The 23,868-nt window shown below is 44.9% G+C and overlaps 2 protein-coding genes and 1 pseudogene across 4 annotated transcripts; all 3 read right to left on the bottom strand.

Moving 5' to 3' along the window:
* Positions 1 to 1,984: 1,984 nt before the first annotated feature.
* LOC311011360 (E3 ubiquitin-protein ligase TRIM21-like) lies at positions 1,985 to 4,746 on the bottom strand (annotated as a pseudogene). Its single transcript, XR_014599438.1, has 2 exons — positions 4,647 to 4,746; positions 1,985 to 3,633 (listed from the first exon to the last, which is right to left on the bottom strand). The product of XR_014599438.1 is annotated as an E3 ubiquitin-protein ligase TRIM21-like (transcript).
* A 1,852-nt stretch (positions 4,747 to 6,598) lies between these two features.
* On the bottom strand, positions 6,599 to 23,414 carry LOC311011357 (E3 ubiquitin-protein ligase TRIM21-like; the record flags this gene model as incomplete). Of its 2 annotated transcripts, none has more annotated exons than XM_084006263.1 (2): positions 6,599 to 6,723; positions 21,114 to 23,414. In XM_084006263.1, the coding sequence occupies one exon, from the start codon at positions 23,412 to 23,414 to the stop codon at positions 21,774 to 21,776; it is 1,641 nt and encodes a 546-aa protein (XP_083862389.1). In that variant the 3' UTR covers positions 6,599 to 6,723; positions 21,114 to 21,773. The 2 variants fall into 2 exon arrangements, with proteins under 2 accessions (XP_083862389.1, XP_083862390.1); XM_084006264.1 differs by lacking the exon at positions 6,599 to 6,723 and adding an exon at positions 20,933 to 21,020.
* Positions 9,317 to 12,477, bottom strand: LOC311011359 (E3 ubiquitin-protein ligase TRIM21-like). Its single transcript, XM_084006266.1, has 2 exons — positions 12,367 to 12,477; positions 9,317 to 11,650 (listed from the first exon to the last, which is right to left on the bottom strand). Exon 2 carries the CDS (start codon positions 11,638 to 11,640, stop codon positions 10,000 to 10,002), a length of 1,641 nt encoding a protein of 546 aa, XP_083862392.1. The 5' UTR covers positions 11,641 to 11,650; positions 12,367 to 12,477; the 3' UTR covers positions 9,317 to 9,999.
* Positions 23,415 to 23,868: the final 454 nt, after the last annotated feature.

Genomic DNA, 23,868 nt, shown 5'->3' with positions numbered 1-23,868 from the left:
TCTTGTAGTATCTCTGTGCTGGTATTGCACTACCTCTTGTAGTATCTCTACATGGTATTGTACTACCTCTTGTAGTATCTCTACATGGTATTGTACTACCTCTTGTAGTATCTCTGTGCTGGTATTGTACTACCTCTTGTAGTATCTCTGTGCTGGTATTGTACTACCTCTTGTAGTATCTCTATGCTGGGATTTTACTACCTCTTGTAGTATCTCTGTGCTGGTATTGTACTACCTCTTGTAGTATCTCTGTGCTGGTATTGTACTACCTCTTGTAGTATCTCTACATGGTATTGTACTACCTCTTTTAGTATCTCTACATGGTATTGCACTACCTCTTGTAGTATCTCTACATGGTATTGTACTACCTCTTGTAGTATCTCTACATGGTATTGTACTACCTCTTGTAGTATCTCTGTGCTGGTATTGTACTACCTCTTGTAGTATCTCTACATGGTATTGTACTACCTCTTGTAGTATCTCTGTGCTGGTATTGTACTACCTCTTGTAGTATCTCTGTGCTGGTATTGTACTACCTCTTGTAGTATCTCTACATGGTATTGTACTACCTCTTGTAGTATCTCTACATGGTATTGTACTACCTCTTGTAGTATCTCTGTGCTGGTATTGTACTACCTCTTGTAGTATCTCTGTGCTGGTATTGTATACCTCTTGTAGTATCTCTACATGGTATTGTACTACCTCTTGTAGTATCTCTACATGGTATTGTACTACCTCTTGTAGTATCTCTGTGCTGGACAGACCTTCGGTTCATCTTATTCTCCGGCTACTTTACGGCTTTTTATTCAGTATTTTATCCAGGTTCTACTACAAAAAATAACACAACCTCGGATTCACAAAGAGTCCTCACACTTTTATTTCTGTAAGATGCCGCCGTGATGTCAGATATGAACCGTCTTCTTTGGTTTCGGTTTCTTCTTCAGTCCTTTCTTTTTACTCTTTTTCTTGGGATCCACCATCTCTCCCTTGAAGGAGGCGGAGCTTTTGGTCGACTCCTGCTGCTTTCCAGAGAACTTCTTCTGAGACTTGAAGCCTCCTCTCTCTGGCCCCCAGCCCTTCGCGGGGCCCTTACCGGTCCTCCCCGTGGGGCCCTTGCTGTTAGTTTTGTGTTTCTGATTCACTGCCCTCTTCACCCGGATGGACCTGCCCTCCAGTTTGGTGCCGTCCAGTTCCAACGCCAGCTGGACCGAGACAGCGCTCTGTGACACGAAGACAAGCAAGTACAGGAGCATGAAGTCTCACATGAATCTGGTTAACAAACAAAAGCCAACAAACAAAGGCCAGTTTGAAATCATTCTTCCTTTATTTACATTCATTAATAACGACAGTCGACACTCATCAAAGTTTCTGTTGGACATTTCTTCCATGTCTTATTGCTTCATCCCCCAGAGTGGATTCTCCTCAATGGTTTCATTGAGATTCTCCTCCTGTCGTCACTGAATCAGAAATGGAGACTTTAACATATCGTAGCGGTCTGTGGTCTCCCAGAGGTGTAGATAGTAGTCCACATGAGTCCAGAGACCAGACTATGATGACACCTGAGACTGTCTGTGGTACAAACAACGAGGTCTCTGCTGTATTTATGTCTAGATGTTATTTTAAGTGTTGACGGAGCAGCTACAATGTTAGCGTAGCCTAGCTCCCATCAACCAGACTCCATTCAGAAAACAAGCATTTTAAGTTATTTGCTTGTCGTTTTGCAATCAGACCTAAAAAAACATGACTTTAGAGTTTTAAATATTGTCATCATCATGTAGTTATTTCGGCATCTTTTTTTATCCGTTATTTACGATAAAATAACAGCAAAATTGTTGGATGAATTGCGTCACATACGCTCCCACAGATGTGGAGGAAGTATTCAGATCCTTTTCTCAAGTAAAAGTACTAATACCACACTATCAAATGAGACTGTATATTTGTTCCTTTCAATGACTAATTTCTATAAATTAAATAAGATAAATGATTAGTTTATTCTGACAGGGCAGATGATCAGAGGTGCAGAGTTTTTACCACCTTCATTAAGACCAGGACTGAAGAATGGGAGGAGTTTGTCAGTGAAGGAGCAGCCAGTAAAGGAGTAGATAAGAGCTGCAGCATCTACGTCATAGAAGGAGACCAGACCCTCCTCATAATCCACAAACACCCCCACCTTCTGAGGCTGAGACTTCAGAGAGAGACGGACCGGAGGGCCAGCAAGAGCTTTGTACTCATTTCCATTTAGCAAACCTATAGTCCAGTGACCTTCCTGAGGGCTCGGCTGGATGCTCTCCTTCCTGTTGATGGACTCTCTGGCCACTCCAAGAACCCAATCAGTCTTTTCTTCAACTTGAACCTCAAAGTAGAATCTGCCTGAAGAGAAACTCTGCTTTGCTAAGACAAATATAATCAGAAAATCTCTTTGGGTTGTCGGGGAGATTCTTCCAAACACCATCATCACTAACTTCTTTTCCATCATCAGACAGGTTGAGATAATGATTTGCTGTATCAGGATCAAGAGTCACATCTACTGCATAGACCTGGACCCTCTTCAGCTCAGACTCAACCAGCTTCTTCATCTCTGTACTGAGCTTCTCCTCCAGCTGGGCCACAGCTTTCACCACAGTCCTCTCATATGATGGTGGATGAACTCTGACCTCTGTCCAGTCCTTGGTGGGTGGAGCAGCTTTCAGGGACGGGAAGCTTTGGAGGAGGAGGACGTGGTCTTCAGAGAGTGAGAGCTTCTCCACCTCAGTGCTTCTCTTCTTCAGCACAGAGATTTCCTGTTCCAGCTCTTTGATGAAGCCTTCAGCCTGTTTCTGTGTCGTTCTCTGCTTCTCTTCTATAGTTTTGATGAACTCATTCTGGACTCTCTGAACAGATTCCATCAGACCAGTGAAGACCTGAACACCTTCTGCTATCACTCTGTCTGCATCTTGCTCACTGAGGTCGACTGAGCGTTTGATCTCCTGAATCTTCAGTCGTCTCTTCTGGATCATCTGCTGAGCTTCAGCCTCTGTCTTCCCCAGCTCTGCCTTCTTGTCTTCATATTCTTCTTTCAGAGGAACAAACTCGTGTGTCTTGTGGTCTAAAACGATGCAGAGCATGCAGACACATGTCTGGTCGGTCTTACAGAACAGCTCCAGAGGTTTATCGTGCTTCCTACACATCCTGCCTTCCAGGTTCTCCACAGGGTCGATCAGCTGGTGTCTTTTCAGGCCTGACGTGGTCAGATGAGGCTCCAGGTGAGTCTCACAGTAGGAGACCAGACACACCAGGCAGGACTTCAGGGCCTTCAGTCTGGATCCAGTGCAGACGTCACAGGGAACTTCTCCTGGTTTGGCCTCCTGCTGCTCTGATCTGCTGCTGCTGGCTTTCTGTGGAGCTGACTGTCTGAACTGAGCAACCATCTCAGAGATGAACGTGTTGACGTGCAGCTCAGGTCTCGAGTTAAAACCCTTCTTACACATGGGACACCGGTACTGGTCGTTAGTATTCCAGTGTGTATCGATGCAGGTTTTGCAGAAGTTGTGTCCACATGATGTGGTGACTGGATCAGTGAACACATCCAGACAGATGGAGCACAGAAACTGATCTTCAGAATGTGGATAGTTTGCAGCAGCCATATCTACACACCTAGTGTGAAAGAAAAGAAAAACGCTTCATTTAAAATACCACTTTAGTTGTTTATCATATATTATTAAGAAACACGTGTGATGACTGTTCTTCTGTCCTGTGATACTGTGTCTTGACTTGCTGAGAAACAAAGCGATGACACATCATTTTGTGTAGAAGTTTAATGGAGAATAGCCCTGCTATCAAAGCTCTGCTTACTGACAAACATTTCCTCTAGCTGCTTCACAATAAAAGCCTCCCACTGGTCCTCTGGTGTAAAACCTTTAATGTGAAACCATGTTGTTGGTTCTATCAGCAGCTTGTTCAGTGATCGGCTTCACTTCCAGCAGCTCCTGTTTGACCGGTTGCTGTATTTACATTTCATTTGTGGTTTTAGTTTTGTTTTTGTCAAATGTGTAATACCATTCAATTATTAACACTGTCCACACATTTATCAACACAATTACAGTTACTATATGTCAGCTTGAAAGTAATTGTTAAATATGCAAATGCACATATCGTTTGTTTTCATGAACAGCCGAGGTGTGCGTCACTTTAAATGTTGCTCTCACAAAGAATTGTGGGTCGGCGTAATCTCCTTTCCTTTCGTATAGGAAGGTCCGGTGCATCCTAAAGGAGCTCTGAAAGGAAGCATTGGAGCTCCTTTCCTTTGCATTTAGAGAATTAAACGGCTCTTATCATGGCGGCCACTTGTTTACTTCCGGGTCACTTCTTCAGTTAGGATCCTTCCGAAGCAAAATAGACTATTCGACCGCACCCAACAATGCTTTGCGAGAGCAACGTTTAAAGTGCCACACACCTCAGTCGTTCATGAAAATAAACGATATGTGCATTTACATGTTTAACAATTACTTTCAAGCTGACATATAGTCATTGGAATTGTGTTGATAAATGTGTGTGGACAGTAAAAATAATTGAATTCTATTTTTTTTTTATCATGTTACAAATTTGACAAAAACGAAACTAAATTACTGATTGAAACAAATCAAAAAGATATTAGCAGCTGAACTCACCCGTGTTTGAGAAAGACGTGATGAAGTCGCGTTGAATCTGGTTTTCTGAGAAACAAACAGAGGTTTGTCTCGACTGCTGCGTTGCTGCCACTCTGACTAACTTTACTTTTGTTTCTGGAGTGTGACGTCACAGCTCTGCTCCTCCTCATAGTTGTCCCGGTTGTTTTCACTATAGTAGTACCTCTTGTAGTATCTCTGTACTGGTATTGTTGTATCTCTTGTAGTATCTCTGTACTGGTATTGTACCACCTCTTGTAGTATATCTGTGCTGGTATTGTTGTATCTCTTGTCCTATCGCTCTGCTAGTATTCTAGTACCTCTTGTACTATATCTTATATTATTGCTGTGCTGGTAATATCTCTTGTGCTATCTTGTAGTATCGCTCTGCTAGTATTGTAGTACCCCTTGTACTATCTGTTGTAGTATCGCTCTGCTGGTATACTATTACCTTGTGTAGTATCTCTGCTGGTATTGTGCTACCTCTTCTAGTATCTCTGTGCAGGTATTGTACTACCTCTTGTAGTATCTCTGTGCTGGTATTGCACTACCTCTTGTAGTATCTCTGTGCTGGTATTGCACTACCTCTTGTAGTATCTCTTTGCTGGTATTGTACTACCTCTTGTAGTATCTCTGTGCAGGTATTGTACTGCCTCTTGTACTACCTCTTGTAGTATCTCTGTACTGGTATTGTACTAACTCTTGTAGTATCTCTGTGCTGGTATTGCACTACCTCTTGTAGTATCTCTGTGCAGGTATTGTACTGCCTCTTGTACTACCTCTTGTAGTATCTCTGTACTGGTATTGTACTAACTCTTGTAGTATCTCTGTGCTGGTATTGTACTACCTCTTGTAGTATCTCTGTACTGGTATTGTACTACCTCTTGTAGTATCTCTGTGCTGGTATTGCACTACCTCTTGAAGTATCTCTTTGCTGGTATTGTACCACCTCTTGTAGTATCTCTGTGCTGGTATTGCACTACCTCTTGTAGTATCTCTGTACTGGTATTGTACCACCTCTTGTAGTATCTCGATGCTGGTATTGCACTACCTCTTGTAGTATCTCTGTGCTGGTATTGTACTACCTCTTGTAGTATCTCTGTACTGGTATTGTACCACCTCTTGTAGTATCTCGATGCTGGTATTGCACTACCTCTTGTAGTATCTCTGTGCTGGTATTGTACTACCTCTTGTAGTATCTCTGTGCTGGTATTGCACTACCTCTTGTAGTATCTCTGTGCTGGTATTGTACCACCTCTTGTAGTATCTCGATGCTGGTATTGCACTACCTCTTGTAGTATCTCTGTGCTGGTATTGTACTACCTCTTGTAGTATCTCTGTACTGGTATTGTACCACCTCTTGTAGTATCTCGATGCTGGTATTGCACTACCTCTTGTAGTATCTCTGTGCTGGTATTGTACTACCTCTTGTAGTATCTCTGTGCTGGTATTGCACTACCTCTTGTAGTATCTCTGTGCTGGTATTGTACTACCTCTTGTAGTATCTCTGTGCTGGTATTGCACTACCTCTTGTAGTATCTCTGTGCTGGTATTGTACTACCTCTTGTAGTATCTCTGTGCTGGTATTGTACTACCTCTTGTAGTATCTCTGTGCTGGACAGACCTTCGGTTCATCTTATGCTCCGGCTACTTTACAGCTTTTTATTCAGTATTTTATCCAGGTTCTACTACAAAAAATAACACGACCTCGGATTCACAAAGAGTCCTCACACTTTTATTTCTGTAAGATGCCGCCGTGATGTCAGATATGAACCGTCTTCTTTGGTTTCGGTTTCTTCTTCAGTCCTTTCTTTTTACTCTTTTTCTTGGGATCCACCATCTCTCCCTTGAAGGAGGCGGAGCTTTTGGTCGACTCCTGCTGCTTTCCAGAGAACTTCTTCTGAGACTTGAAGCCTCCTCTCTCCTGCCCCGATCCCTTCGCGGGGCCCTTGCCGGTCCTCCCCGTGGGGCCCTTGCTGTTGGTTTTGTGTTTTTGATTCACCGACCTCTTCACCCGGATGGACCTGCCCTCCAGTTTGGTGCCGTCCAGTTCCAACGCCAGCTGGACCGAGTCGGCGCTCTGCGACACGAAGACAAGCAAGTACAGGAGCATGAACTCTCACCTAAAACCAGCTGTAGAAACAACATGAAACCAGCTGTAGAAACAACATGAAACCAGCTGTAGAAACTACATAAAACCAGCTTTATAAATAACATAAAACCAGCTGTATAAATAACATAAACCAGCTGTATAAATAACATACAACCAGCTGTATAAATAACATAAAACCAGCTTTATAAATAACATACAACCAGCTGTATAAATAACATAAAACCATCTGTAGAAACAACATGAAACCAGCTGTAGAAACGACATAAAACCAGCTTTATAAATAACATAAATCCAGCTGTATAAATAACATAAACCAGCTGTATAAATAACATAAAACCAGCTGTATAAATAACATGAAACCAGCTGTAGAAACAACATGAAACCAGCTGTAGAAACGACATAAAACCAGCTGTATAAACGACATAAAACCAGCTGTATAAATAACATAAAACCAGCTTTATAAATAACATACAACCAGCTGTATAAATAACATAAAACCAGCTGTATAAATAACATAAAACCAGCTGTATAAATAGCATAAACCAGCTGTATAAATAACATAAAACCAGCTGTATAAATAACATGAAACCAGCTGTAAAAGGAAGGAAAAGAGTGTTTTGTATGGAGCTAGAACAGTCTCATAATTCACAAATGCACACAGAAATTCACAAATGCACACAGAAATTCACAAATGCACAAAAAAGATTTACAAATGTATTTGGGGATTTGTATATACATGTGACTGAAAACACAAATACATTTTCAATGCACACACAAATATGTTTCATTTCATATGTAAGTAAAAAATATTCACATATAAAAAACAAGATTCATAAACATATTTCCAATGCACACACAAATCTAAAAAAAAATCACAAATACATGAATGTTAAAGTATTTGCAATCTTCATCAAATACGCATTTGGGGCTTGTTACATTCATATATGAACTGTTGGACCTGTATTTACAAAGTGCTTTTCATTTGTAAACCTCCCTGCATTTGTGTGTGAAACTTTTGAGACTCCCCTGACGTGACTCTGATCCACAAATGCGTTTTTTCTAAGAGGAGGTTGTCTGTAGCCAATCAGATGTCTCCCTCCTTTACAGCCAATCACGTGAGTGCGTTGCGTTGGAGGGATATGGGTGCTAGAGCCAGAATCAACCTTATTTCTGGAGATAATTTCCCTTCTTCCTGTGCTCCCTGTCTATATGCTGTATAGATTAGGTGTACAGTTATATAAATATCTATTTTTCTTTTATAAAGAAGCATTTTATGGAAGTAATTTATTCCCTCATTCTGGGGAAGATGAACCGGTGCGGGCGGAGTTGTGTTTTAGACTTTTGGTGGAGACACTCACGTGATTGGCTGTAAAGGAGGGAGACATCTGATTGGCTACAGACAACCTCCTCTTAGAAAAAACGCATTTGTGGATCGGAGTCACGTCAGGGGAGTCTCAAAAGTTTCACACACAAATGCAGGGAGGTTTACAAATTAAAAGCACTTTGTAAATACAGGTCCAACAGTTCATATATGAATGTAACAAGCCCCAAATGCGTATTTGATGAAGATTGCAAATACTTTAACATTCATGTATTTGTGATTTTTTTTTAGATTTGTGTGTGCATTGGAAATATGTTTATGAATCTTGTTTTTTATATGTGAATATTTTTTACTTACATATGAAATGAAACATATTTGTGTGTGCATTGAAAATGTATTTGTGTTTTCAGTCACATGTATATACAAATCCCCAAATACATTTGTAAATCTTTTTTGTGCATTTGTGAATTTCTGTGTGCATTTGTGAATTTCTGTGTGCATTTGTGAATTATGAGACTGTTCTAGCTCCATACATATGAAATGAAACATATTTGTGTGTGCATTGAAAATGTATTTGTGTTTTGAGTCACATGTATATACAAATCCCCAAATACATTTGTAAATCTTTTTTGTGCATTTATGAATTTCTGTGTGCATTTATGAATTATGAGACTGTTCTAGCTCCATAGCCAGAGTTCTGGTCTCGCACCATTCGTACAGCCTCCACGGCGCCACACTCCTCAAAGTGTTGCCGAAAAGCCAGCTCATTCATCTCTGAGAACACACACACACACACACACACACACACACACACACACACACACACACACACACACACACACATTATTGTAAACATTGTAAACATGAGTTTATGGTCTCAATCTCTAGTTCCAAGTCTTCTTCAATCCAGCATGATGTTCATTTAGTACATTATGGTCCATTTAGAGTCCACCAGACCAGAAAGCAGGGGATGCTTTAGGGGGCGGGGCTTACCTGCTGATTGACAGGTCACTATGTGTTTACACTTTGTAAACTCTTATTTTTAAAGGTGCTACACAAATTAAGTTTATTATTATTGTTATTATTATAATTCTTCTTCACCCGGATGGACCTTCCCTCCAGATTAGTGCCGTCCAGTTCCAACACCAGCCGGACCGAGACGGCGCTCTGCGACACGAAGTACAACAGCATGAAGTCTCACATGAATCTGGTTTACAAACAAAAGCCAACAAACAAAGGCCAGTTTGAAATCATTCTTCCTTTATTTACATTCATTAATAACGACAGTCGACATTCATCAAAGTTTCTGTTGGACATTTCTTCCATGTCTTATTGCTTCATCCCCCAGAGTGGATTCTCCTCAATGGTTTCATTGAGATTCTCCTCCTGTCGTCACTGAATCAGAAATGGAGACTTAAACATATCGTAGCGGTCTGTGGTCTCCCAGAGGTGTAGATAGTAGTCCACATGAGTCCAGAGACCAGACTATGATGAAACCAGAGACTGTCAACGGTACAAACAACGAGGTCTCTGCCGTATTTATGTCTAGATGTTATTTTAAGTGTTGACGGAGCAGCTACAATGTTAGCGTAGCCTAGCTCCCATCAACCAGACTCCATTCAGAAAACAAGCATTTTAAGTTATTTGCTTGTCGTCTTGCAGTCAGACCTAAAAAAAACATGACTTTGGGGTTTTTACATATTGTCATCATCATGTCGTTATTTCTGCATCTTTTTTTATGTTTATTACAATAAAATAACAGCGAAATTGTTGGATGAATTGCGTCACATACGCTCCCACAGACGTGGAGGAAGTATTCAGATCCTTTACTCAGGTAAAAGTACTAATACCACACTATCAAATGAGACTGTATATTTGTTCCTTTCAATGATTAATTTCTATAAATTAAATAAGATAAATGATTAGTTTATTCTGACAGGGCAGATGATCAGAGGTGCAGAGTTTTTACCACCATCTTTAAGACGAGGACTGAAGAATGGGAGGAGTTTGTCAGTGAAGGAGCAGCCAGTAAAGGAGTAGATAAGAGCTGCAGCATCTACGTCATAGAAGGAGACCAGACCCTCCTCATAATCCACAAACACCCCCACCTTCTGAGGCTGAGACTTCAGAGAGAGACGGACCGTAGGGCCAGCAAGAGCTTTGTACTCATTTCCATTTCTCAAACATATAGTCCAGTAACCTTCCTGAGGTCTCGGCTGGATTCTCCCCTTCCTGTTGATGGACTCTCTGGCCACTCCAAGATCCCATTCAGGCTTTCCTTCAACTTGAACCTCAAAGTAGAATCTGCCTGAAGAGAAACTCTGCTTTGCTAAGACACAAACACAATGAGAAAATCTCTTTGGGTTGTCGGGGAGATTCTTCTTCACATCTAAATGAATAACTTCTTTCCCATCATCAGACAGGTTGAGTTGAGGAGGTGCTGTATCAGGATCAAGAGTCACATCTACTGCATAGACCTGGACCCTCTTCAGCTCAGACTCAACCAGCTTCTTCATCTCTGTACTGAGCTTCTCCTCCAGCTGGGCCACAGCTTTCACCACAGTCCTCTCATATGATGGTGGATGAACTCTGACCTCTGTCCAGTCCTTGGTGGGTGGAGCAGCTTTCAGGGACGGGAAGCTTTGGAGGAGGAGGACGTGGTCTTCAGAGAGTGAGAGCTTCTCCACCTCAGTGCTTCTCTTCTTCAGCTCAGAGATTTCCTGTTCCAGCTCTTTGATGAAGCCTTCAGCCTGTTTCTGTGCCGTTCTCTGCTTCTCTTCTATAGTTTTGATGAACTCATTCTGGACTCTCTGAACAGACTCCATCAGACCAGTGAAGACCTGAACACCTTCTGCTATCACTCTGTCTGCATCTTGCTCACTGAGGTCGACTGAGCGTTTGATCTCCTGAATCTTCAGTCGTCTCTTCTGGATCATCTGCTGAGCTTCAGCCTCTGTCTTCCCCAGCTCTGCCTTCTTGTCTTCATATTCTTCTTTCAGAGGAACAAACTCGTGTGTCTTGTGGTCTAAAACGCTGCAGAGCATGCAGACACATGTCTGGTCGGTCTTACAGAACAGCTCCAGAGGTTTATCGTGCTTCCTACACATCCTGCCTTCCAGGTTCTCCACAGGGTCGATCAGCTGGTGTCTTTTCAGGCCTGACGTGGTCAGATGAGGCTCCAGGTGAGTCTCACAGTAGGAGACCAGACACACCAGGCAGGACTTCAGGGCCTTCAGTCTGGATCCAGTGCAGACGTCACAGGGAACTTCTCCTGGTTTGGCCTCCTGCTGCTCTGATCTGCTGCTGCTGGCTTTCTGTGGAGCCGACTGTCTGAACTGAGCAACCATCTCCGAGATGAACGTGTTGACGTGCAGCTCAGGTCTCAGGTTAAAACCCTTCTTACACATGGGACACAGGTACAGGTCGTTAGTATTCCAGTGTGTATCGATGCAGGTTTTGCAGAAGTTGTGTCCACATGTTATGGTGACTGGATCAGTGAACACATCCAGACAGATGGAGCACAGAAACTGATCTTCAGAATGTGGATAGTTTGCAGCAGCCATATCTACACACCTAGTGTGAAAGAAAAGAAAAACGCTTCATTTAAAATACCACTTTAGTTGTTTATCATATATTATTAAGAAACACGTGTGATGACTGTTCTTCTGTCCTGTGATACTGTGTCTTGACTTGCTGAGAAACAAAGTGATGACACATCATTTTGTGTAGAAGTTTAATTGGAGAATAGCCCTGCTATCAAAGCTCTGCTTACTGACAAACATTTCCTCTAGTTGTTTCACAATAAAAGCCTCCCACTGGTCCTCTGGTGTAAAAACCTTTAAAAGTAGAGGAAGCAGTATTGATTTGTATTTAGTTTAACTCCTACATGTATACAGAATAATATGTAGATTTATGAGATTTCTTTGGGATGATATCAAAATAATGATTTCAATAATTCCAGAAAAGGACTGATAGATTTGTGTGCAGGACATCTCTGTCTGCCCCGAAACTGAAAATGATTAAACATTATTACATATGAGCATTACGTTAATTTATAGGAGACATTCACAATATGATTTATACTTATTGTGAATACAATCTTATATTAAAAAAAAAAAAGCTTTTATATTTCACGCTAGCCTTTATTTTGAAACCGGAAGTTTTATCACTTCACGGCCGCTCCCGATTTGTGTGTGTCGGCTGACTCGACCAGAACTTCCTGCCGAGTCAAGCTTTAGTTTGTGTTCATGCTGGTTGTTGGAAGAGTCAATATTAGCAGCTGTACTCACCCGTGTTTAAGAAAGACGTGATGACGTCACTTTGAATCTTGTTTTCTGAGAAACAAACGGAGGTTAGTCTCGACTGCTGCGTTGCTGCCGCTCTGACCAGCTTTCCTTTCGTTTCTGGAGTGTGACGTCGCTCCGCCTCTTCCTGCAGCTCTGCTGGTGAGGTTGTTTCCTCCTCCCAGTTGTTCCAGTTGTTTCCACCGTAAACATCCCAAAGCCTGCCGAGGACGTAAGAGGTCACAGGAAACAGCTGTTTGGTGTAAACCTGGTTTTCACCTCTCTGCACGCTGAATACAGAGAGACAGAGACGTGTCAGCTGTCATTAAGTCAACCGCTGACAGTGAACAGTGTTTTAGAGCTCCCTCTAAATGTCCCTCTAAATGTCTCAGGTAGGCTTTCAGGTCATTTCGCAGCATAACACAGCGCCTTCCGGGTCATTAAAAAAGACGTACGGCAAATCTGGAATGAAAAACGGCCCTGTTATTTCATCCCCGAATCCCATTCATGAACAAAATATCTAATATCAGTTAACTTTAACTTTTCCGTTTTTAAAACGAATAACGGGATGCGAGTCATTTTCCGTTTTTCGTTCTTTTATTTTGAAGCGAAAAACGGGAAACGACTCGTTGTCCGTTTTACTGTCGAGTAAAAACGAAAGTCGGATGGCCGCAACGTACGCGGACCGTTTATCCAGTCTAGTTCGTTAATCATTGTGGTCTCTCCCCCGACCCTCCCAACAGAAATCCCGCCCCCCCTCTCAGAAAATAGTTCCGACGTCCATGGATAGAAACGAAAAAGGGTTGTGTATCTTGTCATGACTTTTTTTTTTTTTACAATCTACAGTAGGCTCTAGCTCTATTGATTTCAATATGAATACCTAAAGTTACAGTATTTCTATAATGTCTTATATTATACATTATATTGTACTTTTGTCAGCCTTAAGCCTAGCTCAGTCATTATGCCAAACCACATCACATCCTGCTGTGTAACGAGCTTTATTTAACACAAGAAGATCTATTGAGAACACAGAATCCATATTTCCTTTTATTTTGGAGAAAAGTAATGCAAAAGTAATGTAAAAGTAGTGTAATGCCTTACAATTCAAAGACAGTAATATTGTAATGTAACTAATTACTTTGAAATGACAGTAACAAGTAATAAATAATGCATTATGCTTTTGAAGTAACACTGATTATCGTTGATACATATGTCATCATGTTTAAGCATTAATAAACTGCACTAGTGGAAGCAATAACCACTTTATATGTAGGCTTTTATTTTAGAGGCAGAACAGCTTCACTTCCTGTTTTATTCTGACAGTTTGACTGACTCACAGATCAGAGCTTATTACCTTTCATGGGACGACGACTTCCTGTGACGTCTGACCTCTAAACAGGGTTCGGGGGCGTTTCTGGAATATCGGGGGAATTTAAAAAGTATTTTCAAGACGTAGAAAGTCGGAGGATTTGATCATTTTTTAGGGCCGCGTCATTAAATATGAGGGAGTTTTGTTTTGATCATGTTATACATTTTAGTTGCAATAATATTTCCCACGCTGTATTTTTCTTTATCGTTTTTTTTTTTTTTAAGAGTGTCTCCCAATTTGGTGAGTGGTTGCTATGGTTACTTAGTTTTTCAGCTCACACATGAACGGGTTTAAAATACTGTGTCTGTTTTTCTGTCCGCTCAACGCCGAGGCGGCCTGTTTTTATTCCCCTTCATGTGGGAACCCGGTCAAACAAAGACACCAGTTCCTTCCTGCGTCTGACGCTTGTTTGTCCTGCAGCTCCCAGACCTGAAGGACGCCGAGGCGGTGCAGAAGTTCTTCCTGGAGGAGATCCAGCTGGGGGAGGAGCTGCTGGCTCAGGGTAACACCTCCTCACACCAACACCTCCTTCACATTCACTCTTTGTTTCTCCCGTCCGATCCTCCCTGTAGTTTGTGTAGTCCGTGGGCGTGTCCTCACGCCTTGCCCTTCGCTCCACAGGAGACTACGAGAAAGGCGTGGACCACCTGACCAACGCCATCGCGGTGTGTGGTCAGCCTCAGCAGCTGCTGCAGGTGCTGCAGCAGACTCTGCCTCCGCCCGTCTTCCAGATGCTGCTCACCAAACTGCCCAGCATCAGCCAGGAAGGCCCAACACCTCCTCCTTTACTATGGATCTCCTCCTGTTGCTCCTCATAGAAAACAAACAAACAAGCCACGGTTTAAAAGTTCATGAGTGGAACGTTTGTTCTCTGCTTCTGTCCTGCAGCGTATCGTGAGCGCACAGAGTCTGAGCGAGGACGATATAGAATGAGAGGACCGGGAGGAAGCAACCCCGTCCTCTTCCTCGCCCTCCTCTTCCTCAGGCGGACCCCTCCTTCCACGACAACTGTTGCAAGTGAAGGTGCATAGAAGAATACACGGAGTCGGCTGTGTCTCATAGTAATATGTATTGAACGAGTTAGCGCATAACAGGACTGACGCGTGACGACTGCCCGAGTCCATACACACACAAGCCCACTAGAGGGAGCTGTCGGCTACCCTACAACATCTCCCTTCCTTTAGTATAACACAATACCAAACAATAACATGGATAGTATCAGTCTTTAGAACATTAGTGCTCATATCCACATATCAAAATAGTGCAATAGAAATATGTATCAAGACGAGACAGTAAGTTAATAGGAACCAGGACCTTTGCAGAACTATAACCACAAAATAGCAGTATCAAAGCATGCACAAAACAACCGCATAAGAACATTCGAAGTGACCATCTTTTCTTTTTTTTTTTCGAAACAATAATCCACTGTCCCGCATGTGTGTGTGTGTGTGTGTGTGCGCGTGTGCCTGCGTGTGTGTGTGTGTGCGCGTGTGCCTGCGTGTGTGTGTGTGCGTGTGTGTGCGCGTGTGCCTGCGTGTGTGTGTGTGTGCGCGTGTGCCTGCGTGTGTGTGTGTGCGAGCGTGTGTCAGTCTCAGCTCAGTGTATGACCTAAAGGTCAAGTCTGTCCAGAGGCTTAATATGCCTCCCGCTCCGGGAGAAGGCCCGGCCCTGTAACGCACGGCATGGTGTGGACACAGCCCGTGAGGGAGATGGCGGTGACCTCGGGGCTGATAACCTTGGAGACGTCGCAGGGCTGCTGACGACTTCCTCTGCATTGCCCCCGCCTGCATGGCCCCCGTCAGCTGCACCCGCGTCCACAGGCTGCTCAGGTGGCCGTTCTTCGTGAGCTGCTGGCTGTGGAGGGGAAACCTCTGCTGGTCGGAGATCGATCCTGTTGCGACGATACGCGGTTCCCTCCACGTTGACGAGATAGGACCGCGGTCCCACCTGCTGCAAGCATACACCTCTCCTCCATCGGCCGTCCTGTCGCCCGGGAGTGGTTTCATCCTGATGGGCTGGCCGACGTTCAGCTCCGGCAGATCCCTCGCAGATCTGTCGTAAGTCAGCTTCGCTGCCTGACGCTTCACTCTCAGCTTGTCTGTAACCCCAGTGGTGACCTGAGGCTCTAGCAGCTGGTCGGCCACAGGGAGAAGAGTTCTCAGCCTCCGTGACATCAGTCGCTGTGCTGGGCTGCAGTGCATGCCCTCAGTGGGCGTGTTCCTCCAGTGCAGAAAAGCCTTCCAGGGGTCCTCGTCGGCACGGTCTTCTTCTCTGCATAAGCTCTTCGCAATCTTCACTGCAGACTCTGCCTTGCCATTAGCCTTTGGGTGTCTCGGGGAGGACATGACATGTTCGAAGCCCCACTCCCTCGCAAACGCCCGAAACTCTCCACAGTCAAACTGACCTCCACAGTCTGAAATGACCCGGTCAGGGATGCCGTACCTTGCAAACTGCGCCTTGCACCTTCTGATGGCCGTACCAGCTGACAGGTCTGGAAGTAGATCAATCTCCCAGAAGTCAGAATAATGATCCACCATGAGCAGGAAATCCTGCCTTGCGTAGCTGAAAAGGTCCATGCTCACCAGCTGCCAGGGACGTGTGGGGAGCGGGTGTGACATCATAGTCTCCTTCTGTTGCTCGTGTGCATACTCATTACACACTGAACACTGTTGGACATAGTCTTTGGTTTCTCCCTGCATGTTTGGCCAGTAGAGAGTATCGCGGGCCTGTCTGAAACAAGCCTCACCCCCCACGTGGTTGTAGTGGATCCGTCTCAGCATCTCGGGGCGCATAGATTTCGGAATGATGACTCGCTGGCTCCTAAAAAGCACACCGTCCTGTGTGCTTATTTCATCTCTGATGGCCCAGTAATCTCTGATGGCCATGGGGCTCTCCTCTTTGTGTTCTGGCCATCCGCCCAGCACGACCGACTTGAGTGTTTGAAGACACACATCCTCCTCTGTGTGTTTCCGTATCTGTGCGAGGCGTTGGCAAGTGACGTTGAGGTAGTCTGCTTGCTGAATGGCTGCTGCGTCACACTGCTCCTGCTGCATGCTGCAGACCATTTCACGTCTGTACTGAATGTCCATTCTCTGTGGCGGGGTGGGGGCCCTGCTGAGCGTGTCACTTATGTACATTTCAGGGCCTGGCTTGTACACCACTGTGAGGCAGTAGTTCTGCAGTGTAAGGAGCATGCTCTGCAGGCGCTTTGGTGCACTGAGAAGGGGCTTAGAGAAGATTGACACTAGCAGGCGGTGGTCGGTCTCTGCAGTCACATCGCCCCTCCCATATAGGTAGTAGTGGAAGCGTTGACAAGCGAATACGATGCTCAGGCACTCCTTCTCGATCTGTGCATAGTTTTGCTCCGTCTGGTTTAGCGCTCGGGAGGCGAACGCAACCGGCTGCCCCCCCTGAAGCAGGCAGCAGCCCAACCCGGTCTGACTGGAGTCACTCTGTATGGTGACTGGCTTGCTGACATCATAATAACGTAGTACTGGCACCGCCGTGACCAGCGTCTTGATCTCCTTCATAGCAGCATCATGTTTGGGCAACCAGTGCCACGGCACCTCTTTGTCCAGCAGCCTTCTCAACGGTTCACACACCTCTGACAAGCGGGGCATGAACCTTGATAAGTAGTTAACGAAGCCGACACACCGCTGAACGCCTTTTGCATCCGTGGGGTTTGGCATGTCGAGGACCGCCCTGACCTTCTCGGGGTCAGCTTTGAGGCCCTCCGCCGACAGTACGTGGCCGTGGAAACGGACCTCCCTCACACGAAACTGCAGCTTCTTTATGCTCAGCCTCAGCTTCACTTCCCTGCATCTGTCCATGAGAGCAATGAGGTTTGCGTCGTGATCTTGTACAGCCTCCTCCTCTGTGTCCCCACAGCCGACCACAAGGATGTCATCCGCTATAGGCTCAATCCCTTTCAAACCGGCCAGCAGCTCATGTTGTTTCCTCTGGTATAGCTCCGGTGCGACTGACACACCGAAAGGGAGCTTCAGCCATCGCTTTCTACCCCACGGCGTCCAGAACGTTGTCATCAGGCTGCTCTCCTCATCCAGGCGACACTGCAGGAATGCGTCGCGCGCATCCACCAGGGTGAAGACGCGTGCCTTTGGCAGCTTGTATAGCACGTCATCTAAAGTGGGCATGAGGTAATGGGACCTCTTCAGGGCTCGGTTAAGGGGCTTAGGGTCGATGCAAAGCCTCAATTTGTCTGGCTTCTTCACTATGACTAGATTGCTTATCCAGTCCGTGGGCTGAGTGACTGTGGTTAAGTGTCCATCCTTTTCATACTGGTCCAGCTGCGCCTTAACAGCCGCCTTGAGGGCCACCGGGACCTTCCTTGGTGCGCACTGTACGGGCACAACAGTGCTGTCCAACACAAAGTGAATATCACCCGGCAGTGACTCGACTGGGCTGGTGAACACGTCATTGTAAGCTTTAATAAGACAGTCTCTGGTCAGCTCACCTGCCTTGCAGTGCTCCACTTTGTTCAGCTCTTCTGGAATGGTGAAACGCATCAGGCCAAGTCTCTCGCATGTCTCCCCTGAAAGCAAGGGCTTCTGGCTGGTGCACACGACCTCAAAATCCAGTCTGTGTGTCTTGCCCCTGATGACACACCATGTGCTGTACACGCCCATTGAGCTCATCCACTCACTGTTGTAAAGCCTCAGTCTGGTGAGACTTTTCTGAAGAGGAGCTCTAGGTGCCAGTCTCATCTTGTCTTTCATGCTCATCACATTGCAGGTGGCTCCAGAGTCAAGCTGGCACCTCTGGACCCCTCTGTGGAGTGGCAGGTTTACAAACCACTTTTTCCTTTGAGTGTTCACAGCCCCCAAGCTCTCCGCCGTGTACACATCTCTCTCATCGCGGTGGCGGTCTTCCGGGTCCCCCAGCGGCGGGTCATCCACAGCGTTCAACTGACGTCCTTGCTGGCCTCCTTTCATGCATACTTTGGCAAAGTGATTAGCAGTGCCGCACAAGCGACATGTCTTTCCAAATGCGGGGCACAGGTCTCGCCCCCGTCTGTGTGGTGTGCCACAGTACTTGCATCCACCTGTGCCTCTCTGTGGCTGTGCAGATGTGCTGGCGGACTCGGATGGCCTGCCGGTAGGCCTCCGTCCTGGTCGCTGTCCATATGCTACATTGATGCTCTCCCCAGGCACAGAGCTGCTAAGTGACATGGATTTTAACTTATTGTCCAACACCTCCACTGCACGGCCAATGTCAATAGCCCCCTCCAACTTAAGGTCCTTTTCTCTTAGCATGCGTCGTCTGGCGCCCTCATCAGTTATTCCCAGAACAAGCCTGTCCCTTATGAGCTCATCTCTTAAAGCTCCATATTCACATGTGGCAGCTTTCGCTCTCAGTCTTGTGACAAAAGCATCCACTGACTCTCCATCCTCTTGTTTAAGGTTTCCAAAAACATACCTCTCAAAGATCACATTCTTGCTGGGTATGAAGTATTGCCCCAGTTTGTCGAGTATCGCACCCGCGTCTTTCTGCTCTTCCTCTGTGAGTCCCAGGTTGTGCTTGTAAACATGGTGGCAATCCTTCCCCATTAGCCTCCTGAGCGTTGCTGCCTGCACCGGCTTCTCTGCCTTGTCGATCCCGGTCGCAAGCAGATAATCCTCAAACTCTGAACGAAAGCTAGCCCAGTGGCAGTGAAGATCCCCAGTCATCTTCATGGGCTCCGGTGGCGGAATGTTTGAAGCCATCTTCCCCGCGCGGTGCTAAAGCTAACAGGCTAACTGAAACTTCTAACTATGTCTAGCAAAACAAATAAACGCACGCTGTTCCATTGACAGGCAACGTAGCACGCACTCTGGGTTCCAAAACCACTTCTGACACCATGTTGCAAGTGAAGGTGCATAGAAGAATACACGGAGTCGGGCTGTGTCTCATAGTAATATGTATTGAACGAGTTAGCGGGAACAGGACTGACGCGTGACGACTGCCCGAGTCCATACACACACAAGCCCACTAGAGGGAGCTGTCGGCTACCCTTCCACGACAACCTGCCAACGCCTCGGCCTCCATCACTCCGGCCGACGTCCAACACTTCCCCCATCAAGGCGTCCTAAAGGGAATTAGTTTTCCATCCCTGGTTTGTCCCCGATACTAGTGTTTGTCTGTTTTTGAACTTAAATGAGCCGTTCTTTGGGGTATTAAGAGTCTCCGGATCGTATCCCCCCATCATTACACCGTGTGTGTGCTCATTAAGTGGACTGGGTGTTAACATGAATCCGCTCCTTCCTCCAGGCTGGTGTAGCACACATCCTGGCAGCGTCATGCACCAGATTCACGGCGTGGAAAGTTACACGAGCGGGAATCTTCTCTCTGCTCGGATGCTTCAGAGTATTTATTGTTTCTCTTTCTGTCATCAGTCGTCTCTCGGTTTCTGGTCTCGATTTGGAAACAGTTTTTTTTTTTTTTTAAGTGATGGAATGTTCTGTTTATTTTAAAGAGGACGACCCCTCTTCAGGAAAAAAATAAAAAACATGAACAAACTGAAGTTGTGGAGATGATTTTATGTTGAAAGAGCCGGCTGAAGTTTAAAAGATGAGTTTACATTCAGGTTATTCAGGGTTGAACACTTTCTTAGACGTCTCATCTTAATCTAGACGTCTTAATTTCTTTTTTTCTTTTTTTTTGCTATAATCTCGGAGGAAAGGGGACAAACAAAAGAGACGTCCCAAAGATCTTCTCCTCCAGAGAGATTCATCCACCGCGGGTAAACACCAAAACATCACTTCTTCTTTCTCATTTCTCATCTTAAATAACTGTTGGACTGGAATATGCCTTAAACCTGCATTCTCTCTGCTGACCACCAGGGGGCGACTCCTCTCTGGTTGTATAGAATCTATGGGAAAATGGTCCTACTTTTCTCTGCTGGCCACCAGGGGGCGACTCCTCTCTGGTTGTATAGAAGTCTATGAGAAAATGGTCCTAATTCTCTCTTGATTTATTATCTCAGTAAACATGAGTTTATGGTCTCAATCTCTAGTTTCAAGTCTTCTTCAATCCAGCATGATGTTCATTTAGTACATTATGGTCCATTTAGAGTCCACCAGACCAGAAAGCAGGGGATGCTTTAGGGGGCGGGGCTTACCTGCTGATTGACAGGTCATTATGCGTTTACACTTTGTAAACTCTTATTTTTAAAGGTGCTATACAAATTAAGTTTATTATTATTGTTGTTATTATAATTCTTCTTCACCCGGATGGACCTGCCCTCCACATTAGTGCCGTCCAGTTCCAACACCAGCCGGACCGAGACGGCGCTCTGTGACACGAAGTACAACAGCATGAAGTCTCACATGAATCTGGTTTACAAACAAAAGCCAACAAACAAAGGCCAGTTTGAAATCATTCTTACTTTATTTACATTCATTAATAACGACAGTCGACATTCATCAAAGTTTCTGTTGGACATTTCTTCCATGTCTTATTGCTTCATCCCCCAGAGTGGATTCTCCTCAATGGTTTCATTGAGATTCTCCTCCTGTCGTCACTGAATCAGAAATGGAGACTTAAACATATCGTAGCGGTCTGTGGTCTCCCAGAGGTGTAGATAGTAGTCCACATGAGTCCAGAGACCATGATGAAACCAGAGACTGTCAACTATACAAACAACGAGGTCTCTGCCGTATTTATGTCTAGATGATGTTATTTTAAGTGTTGACGGAGCAGCTACAATGTTAGCGTAGCCTAGCTCCCATCAACCAGACTCCATTCAGAAAACAAGCATTTTAAGTTATTTGCTTGTCGTCTTGCAGTCAGACCTAAAAAAAACATGACTTTGGGGTTTTTACATATTGTCATCATCATGAAGTTATTTCTGCATCTTTTTTTATGTTTATTACAATAAAATAACAGCAAAATTGTTGGATGAATTGCGTCACATACGCTCCCACAGACGTGGAGGAAGTATTCAGATCCTTTACTCAAGTAAAAGTACTAATACCACACTATCAAATGAGACTGTATATTTGTTCCTTTCAATGACTAATTTCTATAAATTAAATAAGATAAATGATTAGTTTATTCTGACAGGGCAGATGATCAGAGGTGCAGAGTTTTTACCACCTTCATTAAGACAAGGACTGAAGAGTGGGAGGAGTTTGTCAGTGAAGGAGCAGCCAGTAAAGGAGTAGATAAGAGCTGCAGCATCTACGTCATAGAAGGAGACCAGACCCTCCTCATAATCCACAAACACCCCCACCTTCTGAGGCTGAGACTTCAGAGAGAGACGGACCGGAGGGCCAGCAAGAGCGTAGTACTCATTTCCATTTCTCAAACATATAGTCCAGTAACCTTCCTGAGGTCTCAGCTGGATTCTCCCCTTCCTGTTGATGGACTCTCTGGCCACTCCAAGATCCCATTTATTCTTTCCTTCAACTTGAACCTCAAAGTAGAATCTGCCTGAAGAGAAACTCTGCTTTGCTAAGACACAAATGTAAAGAGAGAATCTCTCTGGGTTGTCGGGGAGATTCTTCCAAACACCATCATCACTAACTTCTTTCCCATCATCAGACAGCTTGAGTTTAGGATGTGCTGTATCAGGATCAAGAGTCACATCTACTGCATAGACCTGGACCCTCTTCAGCTCAGACTCAACCAGCTTCTTCATCTCTGTACTGAGCGTCTCCTCCAGCTGGACCACAGCTTTCACCACAGTCCCCTCATATGATGGTTGATGAACTCTGACCTCTGTCCAGTCCTTGGTGGGTGGAGCAGCTTTCAGGGACGGGAAGCGTTGGAGGAGGAGGACGTGGTCTTCAGAGAGTGAGAGCTTCTCCACCTCAGTGCTTCTCTTCTTCAGCTCAGAGATTTCCTGTTCCAGCTCTTTGATGAAGCCTTCAGCCTGTTTCTGTGTCGTTCTCTGCTTCTCTTCTATAGTTTTGATGAACTCATTCAGGACTCTCTGAACAGACTCCATCAGACCAGTGAAGACCTGAACACCTCCTGCTATCACTCTGTCTGCATCTTGCTCACTGAGGTCGACTGAGCGTTTGATCTCCTGAATCTTCAGTCGTCTCTTCTGGATCATCTGTTGAGCTTCAGCCTCTGTCTTCCCCAGCTCTGCCTTCTTGTCTTCATATTCTTCTTTCAGAGGAACAAACTCGTGTGTCTTGTGGTCTAAAACGCTGCAGAGCATGCAGACACATGTCTGGTCGGTCTTACAGAACAGCTCCAGAGGTTTATCGTGCTTCCTACACATCCTGACTTCCAGGTTCTCCACAGGGTCGATCAGCTGGTGTCTTTTCAGGCCTGACATGGTCAGATGAGGCTCCAGGTGAGTCTCACAGTAGGAGACCAGACACACCAGGCAGGACTTCAGGGCCTTCAGTCTGGATCCAGTGCAGACGTCACAGGGAACTTCTCCTGGTTTGGCCTCCTGCTGCTCTGATCTGCTGCTGCTGGCTTTCTGTGGAGCTGACTGTCTGAACTGAGCAACCATCTCAGAGATGAACGTGTTGACGTGCAGCTCAGGTCTCAGGTAAAAACCCTTCTTACACATGGGACACAGGTACAGGTCTTTAGTATTCCAGTGTGTATCGATGCAGGTTTTGCAGAAGTTGTGTCCACATGATGTGGTGACTGGATCAGTGAACACATCCAGACAGATGCAGCACAGAAACTGATCTTCAGAATGTGGATAGTTTGCAGCAGCCATATCTACACACCTAGTGTGAAAGAAAAGAAAAGCGGTTCATTTAAAATACCACTTTAGTTGTTTATCATATATTATTAAGAAACACGTGTGATGACTGTTCTTCTGTCCTGTGATACTGTGTCTTGACTTAATTGATAAGAGACATACACTATGATTTATACTTAAAATAAAATAAATAAAATCTTGTATTTAAAAACAATGCGCCGCCGTTGCTCTAAACTGACTGCAAGCCCCGGGGCATGATGGGAAAAGCCCGGCTCTCGCCTCATCTAATAGCTGATTGGCTCTTAGTTTTGACAACAAATGGCACGTTATGTAGAAAATGCAAATTTCCTATGTGAGTCTAATATTTAACACTAGATCGTGGGCTGTTAGTCTCATGTTGTGCAATCACAGTTCAGTCCGTTAAACATCTCATGTGGTTTATATATTAATAATAATAATAAAAACGACA

This window comes from Eutrigla gurnardus (assembly GCF_963514095.1).
Source record: "Eutrigla gurnardus genome assembly, chromosome: 3".
NCBI lineage: Eukaryota > Metazoa > Chordata > Actinopteri > Perciformes > Triglidae > Eutrigla > Eutrigla gurnardus.
The sequence above is the reverse complement of the archived record's forward strand: the minus strand, read 5'-3'. Positions and strand labels throughout refer to the sequence as shown.